Source organism: Oryzias latipes, chromosome 12, assembly GCF_002234675.1.
Source record: "Oryzias latipes chromosome 12, ASM223467v1".
In the NCBI taxonomy this organism is placed as follows: domain Eukaryota; kingdom Metazoa; phylum Chordata; class Actinopteri; order Beloniformes; family Adrianichthyidae; genus Oryzias; species Oryzias latipes.
Window position 1 is genome coordinate 5,068,628 of NC_019870.2, and position 27,841 is coordinate 5,096,468.

A 27,841-nucleotide genomic window follows, 5' to 3' on the forward strand; every position below is an offset into this window, starting at 1 on the left:
ATAATAGTAATTATAGTTCGTGGGATTTAAAAGGCCATTAAAGAAGGAACAATGTGGGACGGATCATCAGCACAAATGCGGAATTCTGTTTCTGGATTTTTGTGGTAGACGTGTTATGTTTTTTCAATCTCCTGATGTTGACAGCAGGACAATTATCAAAGTGATGACGCCCTGAAGCTTGAAGCTATACTGCATCTCACACATGTGTTTCGCAATGACATTCAAGCCCAGAAATGCTTTAACAAATTCATTTTGACAGATCCAGGGAGCAGTTAAAACCCCTATTATCCCTTTAGTTTTCTTATTTGTTAGCTGTGATCATAGAAATCCTCTTTTGTTGTCTTTGTTGATAAAGTTGGCACCCGTGTGGCAAATTCAGAAATAAAGGTCGGCCGCAGGCAAGCATTAAACCGGAATGAGAACAAGTGTTTATTTGACTTTAGTTTTATTATGTACATCTTTTGCAACTATAACTATAACTTAAGTATAGTTACGTTTTTTTTTTCCCACTTTGATTGTTTTTCTCATGAAAAAAACAAAAAAACAGAGGTTGAAGGTTCAACACCACACATCTTGTGATCCCTTAGTGACGGCAGTTCTTCATCATTTCCGTTTCCATTTGGAGTTGTCTTGTCGGGAAATTAATGACTGTAAAATGAAGAAAAGCGTCAATCAAACTTAAAGACAACAATAACAGTGTCATTCAACAGCGTGTCAACCGTCCTGGCTCTCTTCCCAATTATTTTAGCAGGTGACAATGCAAAAAATTCACTTCCACCCTGTTTCTGATAAACGCTCTCTGGAAAATGCCTCCATTAAACATTCCCGGCTTCAAGAGACAGTTAAAACCGTTTTTATTTAACAATCCTCGCCCCAATAAAAGCCGGCATGACGATGTTATTTTTGGAGGAACACAAGAGTAAAAGTTACTGGAAGCAATCGTACAACTGGTGATTCCAGACCGGCACCAAAAAAATGCACAGGCTTTATCAGCTATCTGCTGAAAGGTTGCAGTGTTTAACACACTTTGCAGGATTAGTTATTTTTTTGTTCAAAAGATTTTTAAAGACACTTGAGTGTTTTTCTTGAGATTCAAAGATGATCTCTCTGCTCAAAATAACGTCATTTGAGTTGTATTTATCTATAAAAAAGATTGGGCAATGACAGGTGTATTGATGGCACACGGTCACACAGTTTGAGACAATAGGACTCTGCTTAAGGAAACCACAAACCTGCGCAAACAACAGGTTTTTAAGTAAAACAAAGATTGTATTGTAAGAGTGGAATTCTGCTGAGATGCCAGGCTGCTGGTTTCTATTTATCAGCTATCAAAGCAGGCTGCAAAACCTGTTCCCATGTCCGCTCTGTGGCCTTTCCTTGTACACAGACACACGCTTGAACAAAAGCAGCTATTAGTGCAAACTTAAACTTGCAACCTTTGTTTGCTCGTTGGCAAAAGAGGTCAAATTGCATACAGTTGTCTCACGGTAAAGCCTGTTTTGTACAAATGGACCATTATGTGATTTAGTCTCAGTAGGGCTTGTCCAAAAGCTGTTACATCATGTGTTCAGTCATGAATGACATTGTTGTGATTCATTCTGCTGTCGACTGTGATTTGTTTGGTTTCTTAAAAGTTAAACGTGTGCCCTACATATCCTTTATTGTAAGCTAAAAAAAAGGAAATTTTTTATGCATTATACTTTAGAAACAGGAATCTAAAATGAGAACAGACGGAAACTGACATAAATAGAGTGTGCATGGAGCAGATGCTGGTTGACCTTGATATCAGCGGGATGCACATGTAAGGATGCAAAATACTTTAAAATGACCTCAAAAATACACATCAGGGAACACAGACATGGGCGTCCAGCTTCCAGCTTTTACAAGTCCAAGCTGATCTTTGCCTTCTTTTTGAGACCCACACTGATGAAAATTGTGTTTTTTGGTGTTTTTATTTATTTATTTATTTTTTTACTTGTCCTGTCTAACAGCTGGGCAGGCAGATGAGAACTGAGGGCCTCTTGTGTTGGACATATTTTACTTTAACAATAGGGGTTATTAATCTTCAGACAAACCAAAGGTATGTCTGAATAAACCCCTTTTGTAATTGAGGCCAAACTTTATTGATTTCGATCATGTTTGAAAATCTCTGGTGTTGGACCGGACGGAAAAGGAAAGAAGGGAAGAAGAGAGAGGGATGTTAGGGGGGGGGGGGTAGGAGGGTGATAGTAGGAGGGGGGGGATAAAACCATGAAGCAGCGTAGAGCAGCAAGTTTACTGGTTGTTTATCATTACGGCAAGGTTCAAATGTAGTATAAAAAGGGCGGGGCCTGTCCACACACACACTCCAATGTTATCAACACACCTGCTAGCTGCAAAAATGTCCACATGTCGACATGTACACAAAACAGATAGTGTTCACACGCATACTTATGCCTTAAAACCAACTAGTGTGAAATATTTCATTCATTCAATCATGCAAACTATTAGTGCAAAGGTGAGCTAACACCTGTGCTCAGGTGAGTGTTTATGTTCTTCTAAAATGGATGGTGGAATGTGAAAAGAAGGAGGGGGAGTGCCCAGCCACCCCCACACCAAGACCCCCGCCGCAGCAGCAGCGGCAGCCGGAACCCCCCAACGCCACACGGCAGCAGGCAGGGAACAACTGCCCCCCGGGCGACCAAATCCGCCACCCAGGCCAGGGCCAGCAGGACCGCTGCGAGGCCCCCAGAACCAGAGAGCAACGAGGTATGGGGGGAGAGAGACTGCCGCCCCAGCCCAACCAGGAGAGCAGCCCCCCCGCCGCGCCGGAAGACCCCAACGCAGGGCCCCACCCGAGAAGGGCACCCACAGCCCCAGACGAGCACCCCATCACCACCCAGGAGTTCCGGGCATCCCCCCGCCCCAACCCCAGGTGCGAGCCAGGACCCCCCAAGAGAGACCCACTCCGCACTCCAGGTAGCCACCCACCCGGCCCACGGTTGGTCCAGGGAGGAGCAAGGCAGGGGCCAGACGCCCCCGCCCAGGAGGGGAGCACCCCGGGGAAAAAAGGGGGCCCACAAGGGGTGTTGTAAACATGGCCCGACAAGGCTCGGCCACAGTTGGAAATTTGGCGGGGCCCAGCGCCCAGGGGCAAGGACCAGAACCCACCCGCCAGGGACACGGACACCCCCAGCCCAGGTGTAATGTGACCCCCCCGCGCGCGCGGAGAGAGTACCGCTGGGGCCAGGAAACCGGCACCCAGGGGACACGGCCGCCGTTGCCAGGGGCCCCGTACCCCCCACCAGGGAAGGGGTAAGGGGCAGATGGTCCTAGGTCCCCACTTCCTTGCAAAATGTGTGTGCGTGTATGTTGGAATGTATATTTTGAGGGGGGAGGGGTGTGTGTACTAAGTGGGGTGCAGTTAAAAGTAGCGGGTAGGGCACTGAGGGGACATCTCCTGATTACTCACAGTGATGTCCCCTCACCCTCCCCACCAAGGGGCCCTAAATGTCTAAGGTGCGGTTAAAATTGGCGGGTAGGGTGCTAGGAGGACATCTGCTGCTTGCTGGCAGTGATGTCCAAGCATCACTGCCGGGCTTACTCCGCACCAACAGTCCTGGCTAAAACTCAGAGGGGAATTTTCTAATTAACTACTGCATTAGAAACTACATCCAAAACGTGACTTTTTAAAAATGATTTTGACTAAAATCGAAATAATCATTTTTAAAAGACCACTAGGAATGCTTTTACAGTAGATCAAAATATGATCGGAGTGAGACTTTAGCTCAATGTTTGACATTTTTTGACTATAATAAATCTTCAATGGTTTACGCAATTACCCAAATTCCAGTGGAGAAAAGCAGCTTTGTGCTGATATGCAAGACTTTACAACAGTGAAGTCATTTTATCAACATAATTCATCTGATTCTGTCGTGGTGCAAAGCAGCATTGAACCTTTAAAAATTAGCTTCTCTCCACGTCAGAATCAGCGGATAGACTTTGATCGGGTAAACCAGGGGTGTCCATATCCAGGCCTCGAGGGCTGATGTCCTACAAGTTTTCCAACCATCCTGCCATTAAAGCTCTTTATTGGCTAAACATGATCTAGGTAATCAACAGCAGACAAGGCAGGGCTTCCGGGAAACTAGCAGGAGGCCGGCCCTCGAGGCCTGGAATTGGGCACCCGTGGCGTAAACGGTCAAAGTGTTACAGTATGTCGGAGAGCTTGTGGTATCTATAGTTATTACCTGCAACATCTCCGCTGGTAACCCTTGTGCTATCTTAGATGACCCCACCCTTACATTGACGTGTTCTCCCTACCATGACAAAGGTGGATAAAGGTGGAAAGATTTCATGTAATCCATGGACACCGGTGAAGATCACAAATCATTGAAGAAAAAAGGTTCAGAGCACTGTCTAGTGGGTCTAGATGACCCAACTCCCAACGTTAAAGTGCCTAGGATAGCACAAGGGTTAAAGGGTTAAGAAAAACAGCCGCACCACACCTCATCTTTGCTAACGGGATCCATGACCATCTTTTCTCTCGGCCAAAAGATGATGGGCATAGATGGTCTTTTTCTGTCCTAAACTTGGTGAGACGCTGAGTCAAATTGTATCCTCACAAAAGCCCTTTTTAATAAGGACAACCTTGTATCAGTCAGACATAGTGGAAGTGATATGATGGTATGATCTGCTTTGACCTTGGGATTTTAACAATTATTCTGCGCTGTATCGTAAAATCCATTTGAGAGAATCTTGTTCTGGAGCAAAACACTTATCTACACCAATTATTCTTTAGATTGTTTAAATTTGTGTGAAGTGTGATAAACACTAAAAACAAAACAAAAAAGAAAGGCTCAATAGTTTTTTTAAAGTACTGGGAATGAATGGTGCATGACACAAGGGGAAAAATTAAATATTTGCGTGCATTGGCCTGAATTTTGTCAAAGAATTTCTTCAACCGATTTTCACACTGACCGCATTCAACGGACAACAAACAGATCTAAAACCTGATCACATGGGATCTACCTTATCTTCCTCCCACACAAAAATTTAACTAACCAGCTTCAAAAACGTGTTTGTGTTTCAAGAAATTATGAAACGAAAGTTAAACAATTACTTTTTCTACAAAGAATGTACTGTTAAAACACCCACTTAACTTAGAATATAGAGGAAAACATTATATCTAGGTCCAATAATGAATTTCTCATGCGGTTTTGGAAAGTGAGTCCGACTATGATTCATGTTTTTAGATCTAAAGCTTCATTTTTATTGATCTGAGAGTTTTTGTGAGTCTTTCTTGTTGGTCCTCTGACTGTTGTAATAACCTGCAACTGTATTAAAACCCATTAGCCAAAGGGAGAACCCTTTCTTTATTGTTACTTCTTTGAATTATGCCCGTGTTCTTCTTCTTTTCTTTTTAAATTGAAATATGAACTACTACCATGACTAATTGTCTTACTCTACTTTCATAACTGCTCCAGGGGTTAGAGTGAAAAAGGAAAAGGCACTGCTTAATGATATCTGAAGAGGAATGGGAGCTCACACCCCCTGACCTGAAGCAGACATGTTGTTGATGGTAAAACATACAAAAGAAAATGTAAAATACGAAGGAACTGTCTCTTGCAATCCTTTATTTCCTCCCAAAATGCAGGAATAATGGTTGTCGAAAGAATGTCAACACTGTGGTTAAACAGTGAGCAACCATGTTCACACCGGTTGCAGCAACTAAGATTCAAGCAGCCACTTCTAAAGAAACATTTTTGTAAATGCCTGTTTTGGCCTTCCGTGTTCAGGACTCTTGCTTTGACATGTCACTTCTTACGTTTTTAAGTCCGCTTTCGGGCTTTACGTACTATGTCATTGAACATGGGTTGAAAGTTGACCAATCAGGAACTCAGATTTGGTAGTGACTTATGGATAGCGTCCTTTTAACTTACAGAGGTGCCAACTGTTGATCAGAGAAGAAATTAATAGTTGCAGTATTTGCCAAGCCAAAATTACATGACACCAAGTCTTTCATGAATCGGTATGAAGGAAAAAGCCATGTGCAACATTCACAAGATTTTCCCTGCTTCGACTGTTCACACCAAGCCTCTTTCAACTCTAGGTACATACGCTAGTATCGGGTAGCGATTGTATGCGAAAATCCAAGAACGTGTTCGGCGTGTTACTGGACGCGTGACACATGCCCACCATGTACGTGGCATGACAGGGGAAACAGGCAAACTCAAAATATTGACACAAAACTATTTTGGATTTCTTAAAATACAACATATCTCAAAGAGGTAAAAATCCCAAAACAATTCAAAATAATTTTTGTAGTATTTTCCATGCATAATTTGACACATTGTTCATACACCTAATTTTTAGGTAAACTTATCTGCATAGCACAGAGGACATGATAGCAAGGGATTGTCTATTCGTCAGAGCTGCACACATCAGCTGTGGACAATGACGTGTGTATCCCTTCCACCTCCATGAATAAAGGAGGTAGAAGTGCCAGTTACACGTATAATGATCATGTAACTGCAGAAATATTCCTGTACTTGATGAAACATTTGCTCTGACATGACGTAAGCAAAGCCATTGTGTAAAGATCATAGTAGTAGGTTTAGGGGTTGTCATCCGGACTTACGTACGTTGTAAGACATTTCACCTCTTATCCAAAAGGCTTTGTCAATTCAGAATTGACAAGACAACCCCTAAACCTACTACTATGATGGAATCAACCTGGATGAATGTGAGTCTTCAGCGACATATTTCTTCTAATTGAGTGAGGTTTTTTTTATTCTTTTCTTGAAACAGTACGTATAGATATTTTTGTTGACTGGTTAGAACTGATGCAACTAAGTTTGAAACATAATGTTTTGCACATTACAACTTCCCAAATTTAAGTTTGTGAAGCCTCAAGTGCTAAAAGTCCTACCTTTCCTTGTAGTAGGAGGAGAGCAATGTGCGGATCTCACTTGACAGATCTGGATTCACAGGGCCCTTTCTCGGGGAAGACGGCGTTACTGGTAATGAAGAGGAAATAAACGGATTTTCATAGACCATTTGCGTTATCACAGCATTCATCAGAGGTTTTGTGAAATTTGAGAAGACTGACGGGTGAAGTCGGTGGCATGTATTTTCTTTTTTGATTCCTTGTTTTCTTTTTCTTTTTGTTCAGTTTCATTGCCCATGTAATTGATGAAATATTTGGTAATACAATGCCAACATTTACCTACTGGGAATTTTTAACCTTTGGTTGTGAAATCTATTTATTCTGCGTGCCTCACGTGTTGTTCCTTGGTGCAGAAAATTAAACAGTGACAGCTTCTGGTTCGTTGTTCTTTAGGTTCTGTGATGTTTTCGACTGTTTGCTGAACAAGTTTGACTGCTTTCCGGGATCGTTGCCTCTTCAGATTAATGCAGATAAACATAATATTCAAATTTGGGAAATTGTGGCAGCAGGTGTTGACAAGTGCACAGGTTTTGATGAATGTGCTGGTAGGGAAGGTAAAGGCCTAACATTCTTCACTCTTTTGGTTCTATGTTATTTCTAAGTAACAGGTGTATTGGTATAAATGTTGCAAAGTCATAAAGCCAGAAACTGACATTTTCTTGATATTGATCTGTTTTATGATATAGTTGTTTCACATCACAAGTTTTATTGTCATCTTTAGTTTGCAGATTTATTGAAGCTTATTGGTTTTGTTTTATGACAAACCACTACAAATAAAAAATAAATGTTTCCTTTACACAACAAAATAAAACAATTAAATAATGTAGATAGGGGGGCTAATACGTCGATCTCGATTGCCCAGTCGGTTGCAAAGACAGTGTGGGGAGATTGCCAACAGTTTTCATGGTCATGAATGTAGGCGCGGCAGTCAAGTTTCAGTCAGTTGGGCAGGGATGACGTCACTATGAAATCGGGTAGCAGCCAGATCGCTGGCCGGCCGATGTGTAAATGTCTCCGGATGAACGCCAGTGTCACTGGCCAGCCACCCGGTAGCCCCGGGGTACAAAAAAAGTGGCACATATTTTATTTTGTAGACAATATGCCTCCCAAGAAACCCAGCAAGTGTAACCGTCTCTCTCGTTAGTGCTCTGCGTTGTGTTGTGAAAACCTCAGGAAGCCACGAGACACCGGATGAACTTTCTTGGAGCAGTCTGGTTTATTATCTGTTCATAACATAATATGGCGTCAACACGTGCTGCGCTCAGATAATGCCCAAAACTCTTCCCGATTAGAAAACAGCAGAAAGGGAAGGGGGGGGGGGGGGGCATCAACTTCTTATACCCAGGTCTGAAGGACCCTAATGGCATACAACTCAATTGCCAGATATAAAATAAATAAAATAAAATTGTGTGTAATTATACAATACATTGTGAACCCGTTACATTCACCCCGCTAGAATTACACAAAATAAAGCATGTATAAAGGAACCCAAACACACCGGTCCCAACACTCTGAGGAATAGATACAATACAATTACAGTTTCAAATCCCAGTTTAAAAAGTATTTTAAAGGATCAGCGTGAAGAAAGGAATGGCCTAAACCCGTCCAACACATGGGGAAAAGAATATGCCCACTTACATATCACATACAAATGCAACTGTAATACATGACTCCAGGAAAAAAACAATGGCAACAAAAAGACAGCATTACGAAAGTGTTGCAAACACTTTTAACATCAAACAAGAAAAACTCAATCACACTCCTACATTCAAAAGGCCAACGAGGATCTCTGGAGCAAGTTTAGCCTCTGCTCACACGCATCCAGACAAGCTTTGGACAAAATATAAGTTAATGGGTTATTATCCATCCACACGGTGAACTGATGACCCTTTAACCAATAGTGAAATATATTACACACTGCCCACTTAAATGTGAAAAACTCCAATCTACGCAAAGGATATTTCGACTGAACAAAACTGAGGGACTTGCTTGCAAATGCTATAGGTCTGGCTATCGTAGCACCTACAGGAACTTTGACTGCCGCCTCTTAATTATAAATGCTGCCCCATGGACACCAGTTGGATTTGCAGAATAGTGGCATTTAGGGATATGTGACCCAGGTTTTAGTGTGCCTCATTTTTTTCTCAACTTGCCTGAGGTCATTCACTCGAAAGAACCCAGAAGAGAATGCACGCAGATTGCACGCAGAACATTTCTGATGTCTGAACACTGTACGCTCTGGCGTCATTGAGAAGGCAACTAGAAACAAACTGGTCCAATTCAACAAACTGTTCAAAAGACTTGCAGTCTAAGCTACAAGCTGTGTTCTCCAAGAACCATTGCACTTGGGTTGAATATTTCAATAACCTTTTGATCAACTCCACAGGTTTTTTCCCTGCCAGGTTATCAACCCCTTATCCACCAAAAACAGTCAGGGTCCTGCAGCACTCCTCAAGCAACGCAGACACACCTGGAGAGGTTTCTCAATTAGCTACAGCAAGGAGAGGTTCATCACAAAAGCTAATCAACATAGGATCGCTATTCCCAAGTACATAGTGGGGGAACAGGATGTGGCTTACCTCTGCAGAGGCGCCCCTATGTTGTTGTAAATGATCAACCTTGTAACAGTTAAATCGTGCCCCCACCGCACTTTGAGGATCAATTCAGTCTTTCATGCGAGTAAACTTAAACCAGTGAAAGAGAGTCATCTGTTATCAGCATTGGACAGTTGCCCTGCATTCTGTTTTGTGGATGACGGTCTGGTTTGTATTTAGGGAACTATTTCTTAGTCATCAGTGTCTCTGTATTTTCTCTAGGTGTTTTTCTCGTCCTTTGTATTGTTTGTTGTTGTATATTTTCCAAACTCTGTGTGGACTTTACTTATTAAACTTATAGGACTTGCTTTCTGGCTTTTGTTGAGTTCCTCTTTTATTTTAGGCATGATATGAACAGGCCTGCAGCAGTACTTCTCAGGTTTCCTTACTAAACAAAAAAAACAAAAGACTTGCTCCAAAGGAAACAGCTGGTTCCGTATTATTTTCTATAAATGCTCTAAAATGGGGTTACTGTTCTATGAAAATACAGTGTTCTCCCGCTTATTTGCATTTCAATATTCACTTTTTCACGTATTTGTGGATTCCTCCAGTTCATCACAAAAACTCATACAACTCAAGACGCTTGTGTGAGACTTTTGAAGGAAGGAAGGAAGTGCTGTGGGAATTTCTGAGGAGAGAAGAGATGAAGAGCACGCCGGCCCGACGGCTTCCTTGCCCATTGCTAAACAATATTTCACAGAGAGCAAGAGACCAGGTCCTGAATCGCTACCAACCGAAGTTTGTGCCCCTGCATGGAAAGATCGCATCAGAAGCAGACGGAAAATATCCTGATACACTGAGGAAGATAATTGCGGAGAATAATTATAATCTGGTTAAAGGAATGATGGATGAATCCGGCCTCTTCTGGAAGAAGATACCCTCTCGCACTTAATTGATGATGGAGGAAGCACAGGCTCCGGTCTTTAAGGCATGTTTGGTAAAGTATGCAACGGTAAAGTCAATTGCTCTGAATAAAAAAAAACCTTGAAGTTGAGCAATATTCCAATGTTCTTGAATAAATCTATTACAAAGCATCAGAAATTTTTCAGAAAGGTTTTTGATAAGTAACATTCTTCATTCTGACATTCTTCGGCAGTGGGCGTGGGGGTTGGGGTTCTCCGTATTCACGGATTCTGCCTATTTGCAGATGGTCCCTAACACCCGTGAATATGGGGGTTAAGGGCAGATATGGAAGGGGTATACTGTATGCTCCGAGAGTTCCCAAAGCTGGAATAGGTTTTACCTGAAAATGCATACTAATTCATGAGCTAAAGACTTTTGTGAGTTTACAGCCGCTCCAAATTAATATTGAGACTAATTAAAGGCAGCCAACATTAACCTTTTGAAAAGTTTGCAGTTTATAAAAATACTTTTGCGTAAATAAGGATCTGAAACCATGTAAAAAGAAAAATAAACTAGTTCCCAGGTAGTCCATAATTTATTGCCAAGAAGTAATGTTTTACAAAGTTATCAATCAAGCAATCATTTCCTTTTGGATCTAAATTTAGTGTCTTCATCTGCTGATCTATTTCCGATCAAGGAAAACATTGTCTATTAATTGTTAAACCTCGAAGGTGCCAACAATATTACGTAATACTAAGCCCTTTAATATCACATAAATGCTATGAAATTCTCCTGAACACAAACAGACCTATCAGCACAAAATGAACAGAATGGTGATTGGTAACATCACGATGCATGTGGTACAAATAGGTGCTTCTCTTCAAGAAGATTATGTACACAAGCATTGCTATCCTTTTACTTCTAGCTCTAGCCAGGGTCAAAAACTCTTTCTGTTCCTCCTGTGTTATTTCCTTACCGCTGTCTTATTCCTCTGAGAATCTGTGCCTGCATGTTCCAATCTTTTTGCACCCTAACTGGCCTTTCTCACTCGGAAAAGGGATTTGGTAAGTTGGTCTTTGATTTCGATGAACAATCCCTTCTCTATGTGCCTTGTTTGACTGGGACTTTTGCGGCTGGATACACCAATGATCCACGGTGCAAGTGGGGGCTGATGTGTCTATCCCAGCTCCCTGTGAAAGATGTTGCACCTATTCAGATTATTGATAATAACTTTTCTGACAACTGGGACTAAAGAATTTCTGGCAGTTTCAAAGCTGATAACTGTGAAGTGGGGTGTTGGATCTTTGCTTAGAGACAAACAGTCCACACCAAGCCTGCGATGTGATGGTTTTAGCATATGGAGTTCATACTGGACTGTCGCTAATCTAAACTAGCTTGTGTATTCCTAGTTGCCCAACAGGGGCAGAGTGCTTGCGGTCTTTTAGGTGGTACGCAAACAGGACGACAATTTGGAGAAACGTTCTGCTCGAATCGGAGGAATCTGAAATCCAATTAAACAGTTTTTTTGGACCTAAAAGCCTCGTCATACAGTCAGTCAGACCAATCAACAATACAGCTAGTAGATAAAAAACAAGTGCCAAGAATTATTACTATGTAATCAGACTCTCCTTTGCTGAGGGCACAATGCCCTTAGGGCTCCCAGAAATTCTGCGCTCCAGTGGGTAAAATATTCAGTCTGACGTGCGCTGGCTTGCAGAACACAGACAAGTTGCTTCACTATCTTGTCGCCGGTTCTTCTACACCTACCCCCTAACCACCCAATCCCACATAATGTGTACCATGTTCTGTATTGAGATTTTTCTGTACTACTCCTGAGTATCAATTCAACAAGTAGTGCTGATGTATGGTTTTTTTTTTCTGCCTCCATGGTATGCTCCTTCCTCATGTAATCTCCCCCTTTAAAGACCAACTCTAATGAAAATTGTGTTTTGGTGTTTTTAACACGTTCTTGTGGCATTTTTCCAACATATCTTGAGACAATTAAGCTTAAAATTGCACTACAGAGTATTCCTTTATTTAAATTGTTGTGAATCAGGAGGCGGCGAAAAAAATTTTTTTTAAAAAGATTGCATTTGTGTGGTACAAATACAGTGGGTGGGCCACAAGCTCCCTGCTCATTCCGATGCATCCAATCGTAGACGATTAGATTTATGTACATAATTGTTTTCCTCATCTGAACTGCCATCTGACTCAACACTGTGCAGCTGGATAGCAACAAAATTGCTCGCCATTTTCATTGGACCGCTAATGTTAATTTGGGGGTGTGAGGAGACCTAAGCCAGTGGGGGGCATGTAAACAGAGCCACAATAGCAATGGAAAGGGGAAGGGGGGCGGGGTTGCTGTGCACCAATGGTCCCACCAACACTTCAGAGGCAAGTGTGGCTCTGCAGAAACTTTGTCCTAGAAAACGACACAGGTTTTTAGATTTGGTCTAAAGACGGCATAATAATAATTGAAAGACTACTGGGGACAATTTGAAAATAGATTAAAAGAGTTCAGATTGGAGTGACACTTTAACTGGTGCTGGCAAGGTCGACTGCCGTAAAAGAATTTTACTTTCAGGGATAAATAAAGTATGTATTTTCATTTTCTATCCAAAAAGTATGAGCTGCGTGGTTATAGACTACCAAGGCTGTTTTCCTTTCACATGTGGTACACGGGAGATCGTTATCCTAGCTTTGTCATATTCCTTTCCAAGCAACAGCACATATAGCTTTCTCAGGATTTAAACATTGAAATGTCTGACTTCAAAACATCCTTTTGTTCGGAATGAACAAACACCAGAACCTCATTGAATAGAATGGGATTGAATGGAATGCAATACTAAAAGAGCCTGAAGGAAAGTTATGCATGGTGGTTTGTTGATTGATGGTAAGCCTGGGAGTTGTGTTCTGATTGGCATGCATCAACAAAGAAATGAAGTGCAAGTTGTCACTCTGCTTGTCATTACCTATTTCATGAAAAAGAGATCCTTGCAGTAGCGGGCTGGGTTTCTTTGATTTCGGCACTTCGATCTTCATGAGCTGGTCACAGGAGTGCTTCCACTGTTCTGGAAAATTCAATTTACAAGTCAATTTCTATAGCAGGAAAAGGAAAAGAGGCAGACTTAATAACAGCAATTAAGCTGTCAAAATTTCCAGTAAGCAACTGGCATTAAAGTGGCATTCGAAAGCCAAAAATATTATTCAAATGCTCAGAGAGAATGAGGCACCTGTTTTGCCACATGTCAGTCTCAAGGAGGTGAAAGCCCAATCAGATATTTGGTTTCATTTGAATATTTTGTTTTTGGTCCTTGGCAGTTTTATATCCTTTAAAGCTACTTTGTTATTCTGAGAAGGTGTTTGACAGGCACTGTATAATTAAAAACTGATTTGAAAAGTAGAGTTGGCTGGATAAAGAATGTTTCTTTTAAGCAAAACAAACCAAATATCCCATCAGAACAATACTGAAATGTGAAATGATAATGAAATTACAAATCAAATCTGTTACTAAAACTGGGAGACTACTTGTATTGCCCTAAATACAACAAGTATTAAGCTTGACAGGATAGATTTTTACAATTACAGTTTTACAAATATAACAATATACAAGGAAAGAAGGATTGGCTTTTCTATTGTCAGTCTTGGCTCCGGTAGTTGAGCTGGTCGGCGAATGATTGATGGGTCGATTGTTCGATCCCCACTACCCCCAGTCAACTGTCATTATGTCCTTTGGCAAGATATTAAAATTCATTCGTTTGTAATAAATACCCAACACATTCAAAGTGAAAGGGAATTTGACTCTTGACACAGAGTAGTCATGCAAAAATGTTTATATCAGGGTGAATATCTGAATTCCTTCTGCATGGTTACGGTTTACATGTTTTGAATGGTTTCTGCACAAAACACACACTTTCCCATCGGGGCTTTAAAAAGGAGCAAAACTGTGACATTCACCTTGAAGCAGGTTTAAAACTACAAGCAGCTGAGGACATAAGTTAGAGACAAATTCACTCAGCAAAAAAAACAATAAACTTGGAGAATTTTTTTTTACACTGTCTTCAGATTTAATATCCACGGCAGCAAAGATCAAGTTTACACTTAATCTGGGGGATGATGTTTTGATTGACATGATATCGGGTAGAAATCACCCGGCAAAAGTGATGGTGTAACCTTTTATAGCGAAAATGTTCTAGGTTTAAGGAACAGATTTCTTATTTTTCTTCTCTCAACATCAATTGTTAGTGTGTTCGAACCCTGTTGCAAATGCAGGGTCGTATTCTAATTGGTTCATTGGTTCAAAGGTCAATCTTTGTTCACTAAAAGTTACACAATTTATACCAAAACATTCTTTAGGTCTATTCTACAACAGTCAGACAAAGTGATGTACAAGTTTTTTTTAAGGTCCATTAGTGGCTTTAAACTTGGACCTTTCTCATGGGAATAAATGCAAAATTGCTTCTGAAACCAGCTCCTGGTGGTCACATGAGGAACTGCAATTTCTATGCTTTTGGTTCTGCCCGACATTAGGGAATAGGTGGATGTTTAGCATGTTCAGCATGTTTGCCACCAGCTAATCAGTTTTTAAAGTATAAACATGCTAACACTGTCTGTCCACCCACCTTTATTTTTTTTATGTTACATTGCTCATACATCCGCCATCTTTATTTTTAAACAAACAGATAATGCTTTCATTTACGAATGAAAGTAACAACAAAAAGTGTCACTCAACTCTCAGTTAAACCCTTTAACAAAAATGCTTATTGCTTCGTGAGATGTCAAAATTATTTAGAGCCTCTGTGAAAGGGTTCAATTTCACAAACTACTGTATAGACGTTATCAACTAACTGCTATAGTGTTCCCTTGTTTATTGTGGGGGTCATGTTCTTAAAAATAACCTAAGTTGAACTAAGTAGGACTACAGATACTTTAAGGCTGTACAACTCTTCACTACACACTTTCTATACTTTTCTCAGACAAACCAGAACTTTTTACACTTGTCTCTCTTGGTGAAACTCTCAATGTTCACATTGAAATAAAAATTATTATAGAATGAAAACAAAGATCTCCTCGAGATCAAAGATTTGTTTAGATTTGGCAAACTGAATACATTCTGTACGGACAGCACAGGCAAGATTAAGAAGCAAATCAGCCAATCAGGATGCAGAAAACAGTGTCTAGTTGCTGTCCGGAGGCTTAAGTATAAAGTTGTATTTGCATGCATTTAGTTGGATTCTACATCAATGTTGTCATGTTTATATTTTATAGTAAAAACAAAAAAAGGATGAAGCCACAATGAAGTCATAATGATAGAAAACGTCAAGTTCAACTTGGCTTTCTTGCATTTTAACTCTGTAAATCTGCTGCAGCACAAAAAGAGACTTATTTTGACCCAAGGTTTATTTTATTTTGAAAGGAACTTGTGCTTCTGTCAAGAATAAAAGAAGTTAAAATTTTAACTTTATTACTGCATTTTTATATCATATTCATTTATTTAAATGTAAGCATTTAAAAGTCCTATTTTATAAACAAATATTGTATTTTTCTTTTTTAATCAGTTGTCAATCCATAAAAGCTAAATGCAGGACAAGAAAACAAATCTGCAAAATAAAACCGAAAATAAAACATCGGATTGCAACGGCTCAACAGGTTGTTTTTTTAACATTCTCCAAGTTCTTATGATATTGTCTTTGTGCAGATTGTCCATTTCTTTGACAAAGTTCTTCCTGAATGCATATCTACAGTGGCCCTTAAGGGCAAACCACATCAACAAATTTTGCTGTTCCGTAACGTATCACCTTCACACATTTTTTCAATTCCTGCTGAGCTGATGAGTGAATCTGTTATGTCTTTGTCTTGTAATTGTTTTCTTGCACGCGGCTAGGAAATTTTGACTAAAAATATTTTGCAATTTTTAAAAACTTTTGATTTTCTAGCCCAGGGTCCTGGTAATAACCTGAAGGATAATCTTCAAAAAGGGAATAACTTTGGGGCAAAACCAAAAGATATGCTGGTGCCCCATCCATGTTGGTGCCCCAACATGGATGGGGCACCAACATGGATGGGGCACCAACATGTGCTTGTTTGAAATTTGGGGTTTTATAAAATCTCCGTTCGTATTTTTTCAACAATGGTATTCTTGGTTTGCCAAAAAACGAAGCCAATTATCTCTTGATATGTTTACACCCAGACACCTTTCTCATTTCTTTTACATCTGTGGTGTTTTATCCTTTTTCCATGAGAGTTGCTAAATTTTAACAATAGCACTAGGTGTTCCATTTTCATTTCAATTTGTCTTCTTATTTATTTGTCAGTGCAATCTGCAAAACCTCAAACTATCATGTTTAAAGTGGGTTTTTCTTCTCTAAATGGTCAGGTGGGACTTTGTGGCTCTTGCTGGATTTTGGTCAGTAAGAAACTGGACCAAATGGCTCTTTTAGTATTCAGCCCCGCAGCAGAGCCCCCCTTTTCTAAAAAATGTTGTTTCAAGCCACTTTCCGTTAGGGTTCATAAGAAAACATATGAATTTACAAATTTTTGGCTTTCGAATGCCACTTTAATGCCAATTTACAACTAAGAAACCTAAAGAGCCATTTGACAACAACCAAGTCTTCCTTCAAAATAAAACATTGCTTTGTATCAATGTTATCATGATAAATATAGATGAGCTGTTTTTTTTTTATAAATAAACTTAAATAGGAAACAGCGTCTTTTCAAAATATGATCTAGTTTATAACTTGAGAGAGGGTCAAATGACTTCTTTCCAAAATAAAAGACACCCTGTTCCATAAAATCATCTCTATGTATTCTATGTAGTCTGGTGTCAGCAGTGACTAAAAAAAAAAAACTATGCACAACTTTTCCCATACTGTCTGGTGCATCTTGGACAGAAATTTGTAAATCTCATTAACCAATATTGAATCAGAGCTAATTAAGGGAAACTTACTGTATTTTCTGAACCACAGAACACACTTAAAATCTTTGAATTTGTTTAACAATAGAAAATCTGCCTTCTAATCCAGTGCACCTAAATTCTGGTTGTGCTTCCTGACCTCCAATTGATTTTCTGTGGTACACGGTGCTCAAAAGTCTGCAAAATGTTTTAGTTTGACTTATGACATGTCCTTCTACTGTTTGTCTATGGATTGAATTACGTTTAAATTTTTGTCTTTTAACTTTACTACTAACTTTTTACTTTACAGCTACTTTTTAAATTTCTTTCCCTAAATGGAGAGGTAAAAGAGATACATGTGGCTCTGGAGCCGAGGCAACAGACCCCTGAACTAGCCCAATGTTGCCATTTACTTGCACATATCTGCTACAACTCTGTCTATTCTATTTTATCGGGTTGCGAGGATAAATTCTGGCACTTTGAGGCTAAAGACAGGGTCACAGCAAAAATTATGTAAAGTCATAGAAAAACTCAAGATCCCTTCAGGCCTTATTTGTCTGATCAGTTACTGATGTCAGCGAGGATGCAGCACGCCTGACTGATGAGTTGTCCTCGTTTTTCCTGGCAAACACAGACTTCCTTATGGGTTTTGCTGTAAACTGACACCAAATATTTGCCGCTGAGTCATGAATATAATAATTCATAAGTCATTGTTTTATATGTGCATTCCTGTGTATGTGGGTGCTACAGCTCTCATATGGAGGCAGGTTATTATAAAGTACCACCAGGGTGAAAATAAACATGCAGGAATGACGTTGGAGTGCGCTCTGGCACTCTGCTTGCATATGCATTAAATAAAAACTCTGATTAAAAACAGTGTGGCAGCTTTTTTAACTTACAAAGTTCTGAATCAGACAAGTGGCGCGAGATCTTTGCTAGAATTTTATAGTGATTCTTACTGACTTTTATTCGTGTTAAATAACTTTAGTGTTCAGTTGTTCTGTGTTTTTGTTTGTCTATGTAATTTGACTCTATTTTAACTTGCTGTACAGGAAAAACAAAACTCCTCTGTATTAACTGGAATATTGCCCTACCCAGAGAGAATATGCTGGAACTGTCTTCACTGTCTTCAAGATTATAATTGTTCATCTATACCCTACCCAGGTTGTAGAGATGTTGCCGCAGGGCCTCGTGCCAGCGCTGCGTGTCTTCAGGACTGTGTGCAGAAATGGCAAAGGCTGCATTGTTCCTTTGAGGCTGTCCATTGATGCATATGTATCCTTCCGACTCGCAGATGCAAGTATCCTAGTAAAAAAAACAACAACACACAAATGAGTTTTTGTGAAGATTTTAATTTGTTATGTTTTTTACTTTTAATGTAATTCAAGCTATATTAATGAATGAATGCAATTAAAGTAAAACCAATTTTCTTAACACACCCAAGTAAAAATATAATTTTCGATAAAAACACCTTTTATCTTGTAAGAAAACAAATCATTGTATTGTTTGTTTTTGTAACTGAGCCCACATAAAGTCATAAACCCAACCTTATTGCGTAATCCTCTGCACTTTTTTCAGGTAGAAATGCTTAATCTCATCTCCATATCATACTGTTATATAAAAAATATTTAAACATTTGTAAACAATAATGAAATCACCAATTCTCCCGGAGTAAAAAACAAATAAATATGAACATTTTTCGAATATTAATGAATCCACTGATTCTGATGATAAAAAACTCGGATGGTTTGTGCACAAACTAAATTAAAATACTTTTTTTTACCACAAGAATTGTTCAAACGCAATGCATTGGGGTCTATATCTACCAATCACCAAGCATTGATGCATGCAGAGACTTCTGGGAAATTTCTAGGCCACTGGATTTTTTTAAGTTGTAGATTTGGACAGCTCTGCAAAATGGGGAACACACTTTGTAGTGCACTATGTAGTAGAGAATTCAGACACAAACAAAGTTATGAAATGCATTTTTTTAAGTTTATTTATGAAGATTATTTTAAAGAGTCATATAAAGAATTGCTAATAATTTACTGGAAATAACAGCAGAAAAAACAGCAATTTAGTGTTTTAAAAAAAAGTTCTAGTAAATCTAAGACACTTTTTGGGAAAAATTAATAGATAAATAAAATATAAGTCAACGTTACATATGGCCGGTTTTGCAAAAACTTCCAAATTACAAACACTGTTCTTTTCTTTTTCAGTTTCCACAATGACTTTGAATTTAATAAGCAGGTTTTTCCAGCTCGTCCTTATTGATTTGTGAGGAGATTTTGATGGATTGTAAAATGATAAAGATCTCTTTTGGCGTATCTGAAGGAACTGACCTCTTTATTGCAAACGGGAGAAACAAATGCCAAAGGGGGATTTTTGTGCTTGGCAAGTTTTATGTACAATCAAAAATTCCTATCTTGTATTGTTCTGTCCTCATTTCAATGTGCAGCATGTGATCAGTTGTTCGATAACAAGTGAGAAAAACTTTTAAAACATTAATTTGAGTGAATATTGAGGTTTTGAGGGATTTTAACTTGATTTGTTATTACAAAAATTCAGTGTAAATGTAGTTTTACATTTTAGAGTACATCTTAAAACATACACATAATTCAGAAAATGGTAATTATTTCTTTATCCATCTAATGTGGTTTAAAACCAAGAAGCAAATGTCAAATATTGTTAAAATTGTAAGCTTTATGCATAAAATTAGCTTTTATATATAAGAATAGGGAAGAATTTTTGGAAGATTACAATTGACATACATACAGGAGTTGTCAAATTTTCAAAATAAAACTCAAAAGCAAGGTTAAGCCAGCATACCTTTCAGAGGAAGGCTAGAAATTGTGGGAAGATATGGACACTAAAATAAAAAACAAAGCAGCTGCAGAGAATTTGTTTATTTTAAAATATATAATAATAAAAAGACTGGCAGTGCACTGAAGCAAAAAAAGGGAGGGAAAAGGGGATTTAAATTAATGGGAACATAGTTAGAAGTTTCCTTTGATAATAAATTCATAGTTAAAATTAAGTTATTTTGGTTGGTTAGTTTTAGTAGTTTTATTTATTTTACCAGAACTATGAGATGGGTTTATCGGAAGAAAAAAATAATTACAGGAAGGAACAGCGTGCTACATCTATCAGATAAATAAGAGACACACAGATATGCCTTAAAGCAAAACAAAACAAAGCAGAAAAATCTTTTTGTCATGCACTGTTGCCCATTTCTGGTTTGCACTCGGTCCTGACAAACAGGTGTGTGTGATTGTGCAAGGTGCGCTCCTGTCTGTGTCTGTCTGTGTTGACTCACCACTGCCCTCTGGTGGCTTCTGCATCAAGCTGTAGGAAGAGGAAGGAGCCAAAACCTCACGTCTTTTACAGCTTTTCTGGAAAGAACTCACCTTCCTGATTGGAATTAGAAGCATCAGGTTGTTCCCAGACTCCAGGTCTTCTTTAGTTTGATAACAGCGGAGAGTTTGCCCCTTGAGGTCAGCGTGGATGTTTTCCCAAATGTTGGAGTCTTTCAGCTGAGAAAGAGCAAACGTGAAGAAACACAATGACTGCTTGTAGCAATTTAGATCCATAATGAACACAACCATCTGAATTATTTTTCAGTTTGTGGTTTGATGGGGGTTCTTGTGTAAAACGGAAAGCATTTAGTTTTAAACTGCTGCTTAATAAATATGCCTAATTGAATAAAACTGCGCTCAAATTATCTAAATTGGTTTCAGTCGTACTGAATCACATTGAATCGTGATTCATCGAAATATGATTTATATGTTATGATGATGCAGACGCTACACGCCACACCCCTCTCTGAACTGGCCTCACTGGCTGAGCTGTTACACGCCCCTCACTCTACACATCTCTCCCATTTTGAATTTTATTTTTCAAAATGCCTGCTTTTCTGTTGGTTTTGTCTCCATAGTAACCATTTTACTTTTGGGTCGTCTCAGGGAGACAAACAGGTTTGTAGTTTTTAGACAAATTGGCAAAAATGAACTTTTTTTTATTTTTCTCGGTAACCGAGATTTTTGTTAACTATGCACACATTTCTAATGCAGTCATATTGTTTGGTTCAGCTTCACAATATTGCAGTAAAAAACGTGTGAGCAACAGCACGCCATGCGAACGCCATTCAAAATCTATACATTTTAAAACCAGAATTTTTTCTCTCCAAATAGCTTCCAAGTGAAGCTCAAAGAGTTAGAAAGCAATAGATTGAAATCCCTTGGAGGAGTTTAAATGTGTAGCAGGTGTAAAGGTGATTTAAAAATACATACATACATACATACGTACATACATACATACGTACGTACGTACATACGTACGTACGTACATACGTACGTACGTACATACATACATACGTACATACATACGTACATACATACGTACATACATACGTACATACATACATACATACATACATACATACATACATAATCAAGATAGCTGCCCCTTTGCATGGTTAAAGGTCAACAAAACTTTGATCGTGTTTGTAGACTTGGGCTTTGTCAAAATTCCTTCCCTACTCATTATATAGTGCGATCTCTGTTTTGTAGTGCTGTCCAAATCCAAATCAGTGGCTCAGGTGGTAGAGGCATGTCGTCATATGACCGAAGCGTCGGCGGTTCGATCCCTGCTCCCCCCCAGAAAGCTGTCGTTGTGTCCTTGGGCAAGACACCTCACCCCCCCTGCCTCCAGTGTGGCTCCACAGGTGTGTGAATGTGTGTGAATGATCCCGGTGATGGTCAGAGGGGCCGTAGGCGCGAACTGGCAGCCACGCCTCTGTCAGTCTATATTAGCAGCTGAGGCTATATTAGTAGTTACTATCACCAAGTATGAATGAGGAATGAATGAATAATGGACACAATGTGAGCGCTTTGAGCAACAAGAAAAAGCACAGAGAAATCTAATCCATTAATATTTGAAAAATGTTGATATTTGAAAAAATGTATTTACATTTTTTAAATAAACCTTCAGCGTTTCATCTTCAGAACTCAGTGAATTCATAAAAAGTCATCGCAAAACGCTCCTATCAATTAGATTTTAACTTCGGGAAATCGATGACATAATATTCACCATTTTAAAAAATAGTAGCGAGAATTGTGTCCGAATTGCTTATAAAATCCAGGGCACTGGACAGTCCTGCTGTATTTAAGGATTAGGGTGGGAATTCGGACACTGCCTCTATCTGGTGGAGTGTGAAATTTTGAGACGATCACTTGAACAAAGTATTTTTTTCTTATATTGTGGGAAAATGTGAAAATCGCCAAATTTCACACTTGGCTGCCAAGCTGTAGGTCCTGTTGCCATCCCATAATATTTTTAAAACTTCCTTTGGCTATACAGGACACGTGTGTTTTGAACTACTTATTTTGCGTGCCATCTGAAATTTTGGCCTAATAGATTTTTTTGATAGTTTCGCTTGCTGGGATGTCACCACTCTTTTGGAGGGAGGGGTCATTTAATGTGCCCAAAATGCCTTTTCCCCAGATATTAAGGGTGGCTATTTTGGTTTTATGTGGCATGTTCCCTCAAACATGCAACAGAAAAAGAAGAATTGTGATTGTGATGTGTTTCTATTAAAAACATTTAGGTGATCACCTTAACCGTGAGTTGACCACTCATCACTGGTTGGGTCATACAAAGAGGCTGAGCAACTAAGCGACAGCACAGGTTTCCATACAAGGGCAACCAGAAGGGGCTGTCCTCTGGAAAACAAACAAAAAAACAAAACAAATTAGGATTAAGAGCAACCAAAACCTAAAAAAAAAGAGGGTTTAAAGAAAATCACCTGTAGCTAAAACGGTCAAATCGTGGGTCTTGAACCCATCCAGTACATTTTCGATAGTCAGAGTTGTGTGAGCCAGAAGGTTGTATTTTGGTCCCCTTTGGAGAGAAGACACTTGAGATGTTAAAGCATCCTTTAACAAGTCCCACTCCCATCATATTTTGATCTGTTTTAAAAGCACTTAATTATGATTGGGCCATTATTAGGAAGGTGCGCTGGCCCAACATCATCAGCAAACAAGAGTTATGGGAAAAAATGGAGCAGTAACCAGTAGAGCAATACGTTTCCAACAGACGATGGCAATGGATTGGCCATATCCAAAGAAAAAATGCACCCAGCCCTACAAGGCAGGCACTGACATTGAACCCCCAAGAGCTCTTATGTGGCATATGTCCCAACCTCTGTCACAGGTGGCAGAAGAATAAGATGCCGCTTTTGAGCAAAATCAAAAAACCTGTGTTGTTTTCTAGGATATAGTTTCACAGCGTCAGGAGTTCATTGGAAATTCCCCTCTCTCAATTGTGGGCAGGACTTTTGGTGCAGAGCAACCCCCTTCCCCCCTGTCCCTCTCTGTTTCAATTCAATTTCAGTTCAATTCAATTTTATTTGTATAGCCCAAATTCACAACAACAGTCGTCTCAATGGGCTTCGTATCGGTAATTGATAAAGTGAAACATGAACTCAAAAGGATCATGAATACAAAGAGTTCAATAGAAAAATACCAAATTGAACTAAAAAACTGACTAAGCCATACTGGCATCCCTGCCCTTAGACCCTCCTTCGCGGTAAGGAAAAACTCCTAAAAAAAACGGATTCCGGAAAAAACGAAGAAACCTCAGGGGTGCCCACATGAAGGAGGGATACTCCCCCAGGACGGACAGGCGATTTACCAGAACTCTTAGAGAAGAATTAACTTATCTAAATCTACAACTACACATTTAAAGTCCAGCAGACGAGCTTCATCCAGCCGGAGTTGGGGGGACAGTCAGGGGCGCGAGTCGAGCCGGAGACAGGATCCACACCCAGGTGTGGGAGCAGGAGCATAGACGAGGTACACGGTCAGGTACAGAGCAGCCCCCTCACACCCCCAAGCTAACATTAACGGTGTACCAAAAATGGCGAGCAATATTGGAGCTATCCAGATGTAGAGTTTTGGGTCAGATGCCAGCTCAGACAAGGAGAACCAACACCTACATGGTTGTATTTGTCTGCAAATGGATGCAGGGAGCTTGTCTGTTGTAGTTCCTGCTTCACCAATACAATTCTTTTTTCAAACGGCCTTTTTCGTTTTGCTCCCACAACGATTTCTTTAGAAAAAAACTGAGTATTGCTATTTAAAGTTTTCATTTCTGTCCTAAAAACCAGACAAACAGCAAAAACGCGTTAAAAACATAAAAAACACAAATCTCAAAAACCAAAATTGAATCAGAGCCAATTAAGTGACTTACTGTATTTTTTTAACCATAAAACCCCCTTAAAATCTTTGAATTAGTTTAATGCTCACACTGGAGACTGCTCAAGAGAGGATGAATATCCAGGCCTCCCATCGCCTCCAACAGATCCACACCCAGCTGCGGACTCAAACGCAGCTCGGATCTTCTTTCCTGACGAGTATCCCAATGAGCCTCCCAGGAAAGTGCCTTTCTTGATGGCCAGAACCGCCGGGGAGGCGTCCTCGACCACACAGCTGCTGTACAGCTCCACACGGAGCTGGAACTCTGGGCCCACCTCGTCGCTGCGCACAGACATTTCCACTCGGTTGAGATGAACCTCGACTTCTCTAAAAAAACTTACAGGTAATGAAGGAACTTACAATATGATGGGCTCTTCAAAACAGATGTCTGTCAAAGTCCTGTCCACCATCACGATGTCAGTGTCGTGGATTTCTGAGTCACACCACAGAAGGCAGAACACGGCACAGCGATGGAGCTCTGAAAAGACAGAAAAACACTTTTTGACGTTTACTTTTCCTCATTGTTCAGTGCTTTATGTCTATAATTATTTAAGAGTTCAACAGTCTGCTGTACCTCCTTTGTTTTTAAAGTACTCTGAGTCTTTCCACATGAGGGGAAACCGCAAATCTAGAAAGCACAAATCGTGATCGCAGAAATTTTAAACAAAACTTTAAAAAAATGAAAGGAAACATGTTTAGACTTTGCTGACCTGAAAGCGCAACTTTTCCAGTGCATGGTGCAGCATCCTCTGCAGATCTGGAGGGTTATAGTTCAACTTTTGATCAACTTTTAGAATTTTCATTTGAAAAAAAAAAACAACTGGCATTTCAAAAGATGGGATCACTTGATGGCATGAAATGATGGAAAAAAGGAGGTAAAATGCGGAAAAATATGCTTTTACAAAGTTTAAAGACCCACTTTGATGAAAATTTTGTGTTATTGCTGTTTTTAACATGATCTTGCAGCATTTTTCTGATGCTGAAATATAAAGAAAACTACCCTTACAAAAAAAGCATTCCTGAGTCTTTATTATATTTTGTATTCATTTAATTTATGTTACCATTTATTTTGTTTATTTTTTTGTAATTCTTTGTATTATTATATGTATTTTTTACTATTATTTTATTTTCTATTTATAATAATAATAATATTAATTGCTATTATTATTATTATTGTTGTTGTTGTTATTATTATTAATAATAATAATATAATGACGATTATTGTTATTATTATTATTATTAATTTATTGTTGTTATTAATTTCTTTTCATTGTTTTTTAATAATCTTTTTTTTCTTTATTTACAATTTTACAATTATTTATATAATTGTTGCAAATTAGTAGCAGACAAAAAAATGCAGTTTAAAGAAGATTGTACAGTGTTTGTGATGTAAAGTTTGTAAAACAGAGGTGAAAAGAGGGAAAGGGGGGCGGGTTGCTCCATGTCAATAGCCCCACCTACAACTCAGAGGCAAACTCCTGATGCCCTGCAGAAACTATGTCCTACAAAAAAAAATAAAAGACCACTGTGGACGCTTTAAAAATAGATTAAAAGGTGATAAAAAAAAAAAAGAAGTGGGTCTTGAACAGTTTCTTCCTCTTCACAAAGACTTCGTACACCTTTGTTTAGCCTCACATTCAACGAGTCTGGATCCCCATCTGACCTGAGTCCGGCCCGCTCCAGGATCTGCGCTTTCCGGATCTTCTGCAGCTGGCTGAGCAGAGCCAGAATGCGGGCGTTGCAGGTCAGCAGACTCTTGGAGGCCTCCAGGGCCTGATCCTTTTGGGAACAGGCAGCCAGAAGTTTACTGGCCCCTTCCCGCATCCGCACCTCCCTTTCAATCTGCTGCAGCACCTTGCCATCCTGCAGGAAATTTGTAGAGGACAGCAAAGGTTTCAGCTTCTGTGTGACCCGATAAAAACATCATGACCCTGCTTGTGTCAAACTCTTTCACCAAAAAAGAAAAAGAAAAACCGTCTAACTCCAAAATCAATCTATCAATTTATTATTTGTATAGCACTCGTAAAAGTAGAGGCAACCAAAGTCCTTAACATCAAATCAAATAAAATCATTAAACAATGGGATAATAAACAATAAAAATAAAAGAATAGAATCAATTAAGCAATAAAAGAAAAATTTAACGAGTTGCAGAGGTAAATACAGTTAATTTAGGCATGGTTTAAAATTCTGGGTTTTCTCCAGGTGTTGCCTAATCCCATCATTTAAAAGGAACAAATCCCATCATTGTTGTCTAAAACCATTTTACACATTTCCTAATGAACATGTGGATTCCGGTTTATTTCAGAAAGCTCAGCTTTAGGGATCAGAACACGTTACATAACTCTGCTCCCTTTTCTGAGCACAGGCTGTGCTGCATTGTTTGAAATCGTAAACATTAGAGTCTGTCATTTCAAATGAACTTCTTCACTGCAGTATGGAAAAGTACAGAATTCAAGGAAATTCAATTTTTTTTTGGGGGGGGGTTTGATCAGCAACCTTTTCCTCAACAATTATCAGAAAAAGACAAGAAAAACTTGTTTTAAAGCTAATTTACATCAAAAATTCTAAAAACAAAAGCTAATGGTATAAAGCGAGTGTACTCGCTGTGGTGAACTGCAGCCGACAAACTCCTCTCCTCTCACTGACCTGTGCGGCGTCGTTCATGGTCCTCCTCTGCAGAGCTGCTGGGGTTCTGTTCCGGTCTCTGCACAGTCAGGCAGTTTGCTGAATGAAGGAGCTAATCCCACAGGTGACTGGAACTGGATTTAGAACAGATTTGCAGACCGAGCAGCTAGTTACTCAACAGAGATCAAAACACTCTTAAGCCTCCATACATGAGGAGCTTTAGACTCCAATACTTTTTTCTCCAAAGCTCCCATACAGTACCAAATGTTGATCTGATTTGTACTTTTAGATCATAAATAAAATTAAAGGATTGTACTTATTTTAGGCACACGTTTCTTTTTGTGCATTTATAGCATAAACATGACTGGTTTATAATAACTACCTAAAACAATGAAAAGTTAAATTAAGCATAGTAGGGGTCTTTTTTTAACAAAATTTACATTTGAGTCAATATTTCATGTATTGTATATGTACATGTGCAAAAGTCTATTTATGATTAAAAGAATTTAGAATGGCACCATTTATCTAAGTGTATTATTTTTAATTTTTCCAATCAAGTCATGACTAATCATTGTGTGTGTGTATCTATTTATCTTTTATTTGTCTTCTTTTGTTTTTAGTACTTGAAATAAATCAATTCTAAATCCAAACGGTGGAAGAAAACCTATATTAAGTCTCAAATGTTTATGTGGAAGATGGATTAAAG

General features: G+C 39.2%; 1 protein-coding gene across 2 annotated transcripts; it reads right to left on the reverse strand.

The window, feature by feature from the left end:
- Window positions 1–405: 405 nt before the first annotated feature.
- On the reverse strand, window positions 406–27,563 carry LOC101173562 (rhotekin-like). 2 transcript variants are annotated; one of them, XM_023961072.1, is made up of 13 exons: window positions 27,157–27,562; window positions 26,174–26,373; window positions 25,221–25,267; window positions 25,085–25,138; window positions 24,871–24,988; window positions 24,562–24,792; window positions 23,061–23,155; window positions 22,871–22,977; window positions 20,665–20,790; window positions 18,418–18,562; window positions 13,338–13,436; window positions 6,911–6,998; window positions 406–648 (listed from the first exon to the last, which is right to left on the reverse strand). In XM_023961072.1, exons 1-13 carry the CDS (start codon window positions 27,172–27,174, stop codon window positions 642–644), a joined length of 1,335 nt encoding a protein of 444 aa, XP_023816840.1. In that variant the 5' UTR covers window positions 27,175–27,562; the 3' UTR covers window positions 406–641. The 2 variants fall into 2 exon arrangements, with proteins under 2 accessions (XP_023816840.1, XP_023816841.1); XM_023961073.1 differs by lacking the exon at window positions 6,911–6,998 and having other exon boundaries at window positions 27,157–27,563.
- Between the last annotated feature and the right edge of the window lie 278 nt (window positions 27,564–27,841).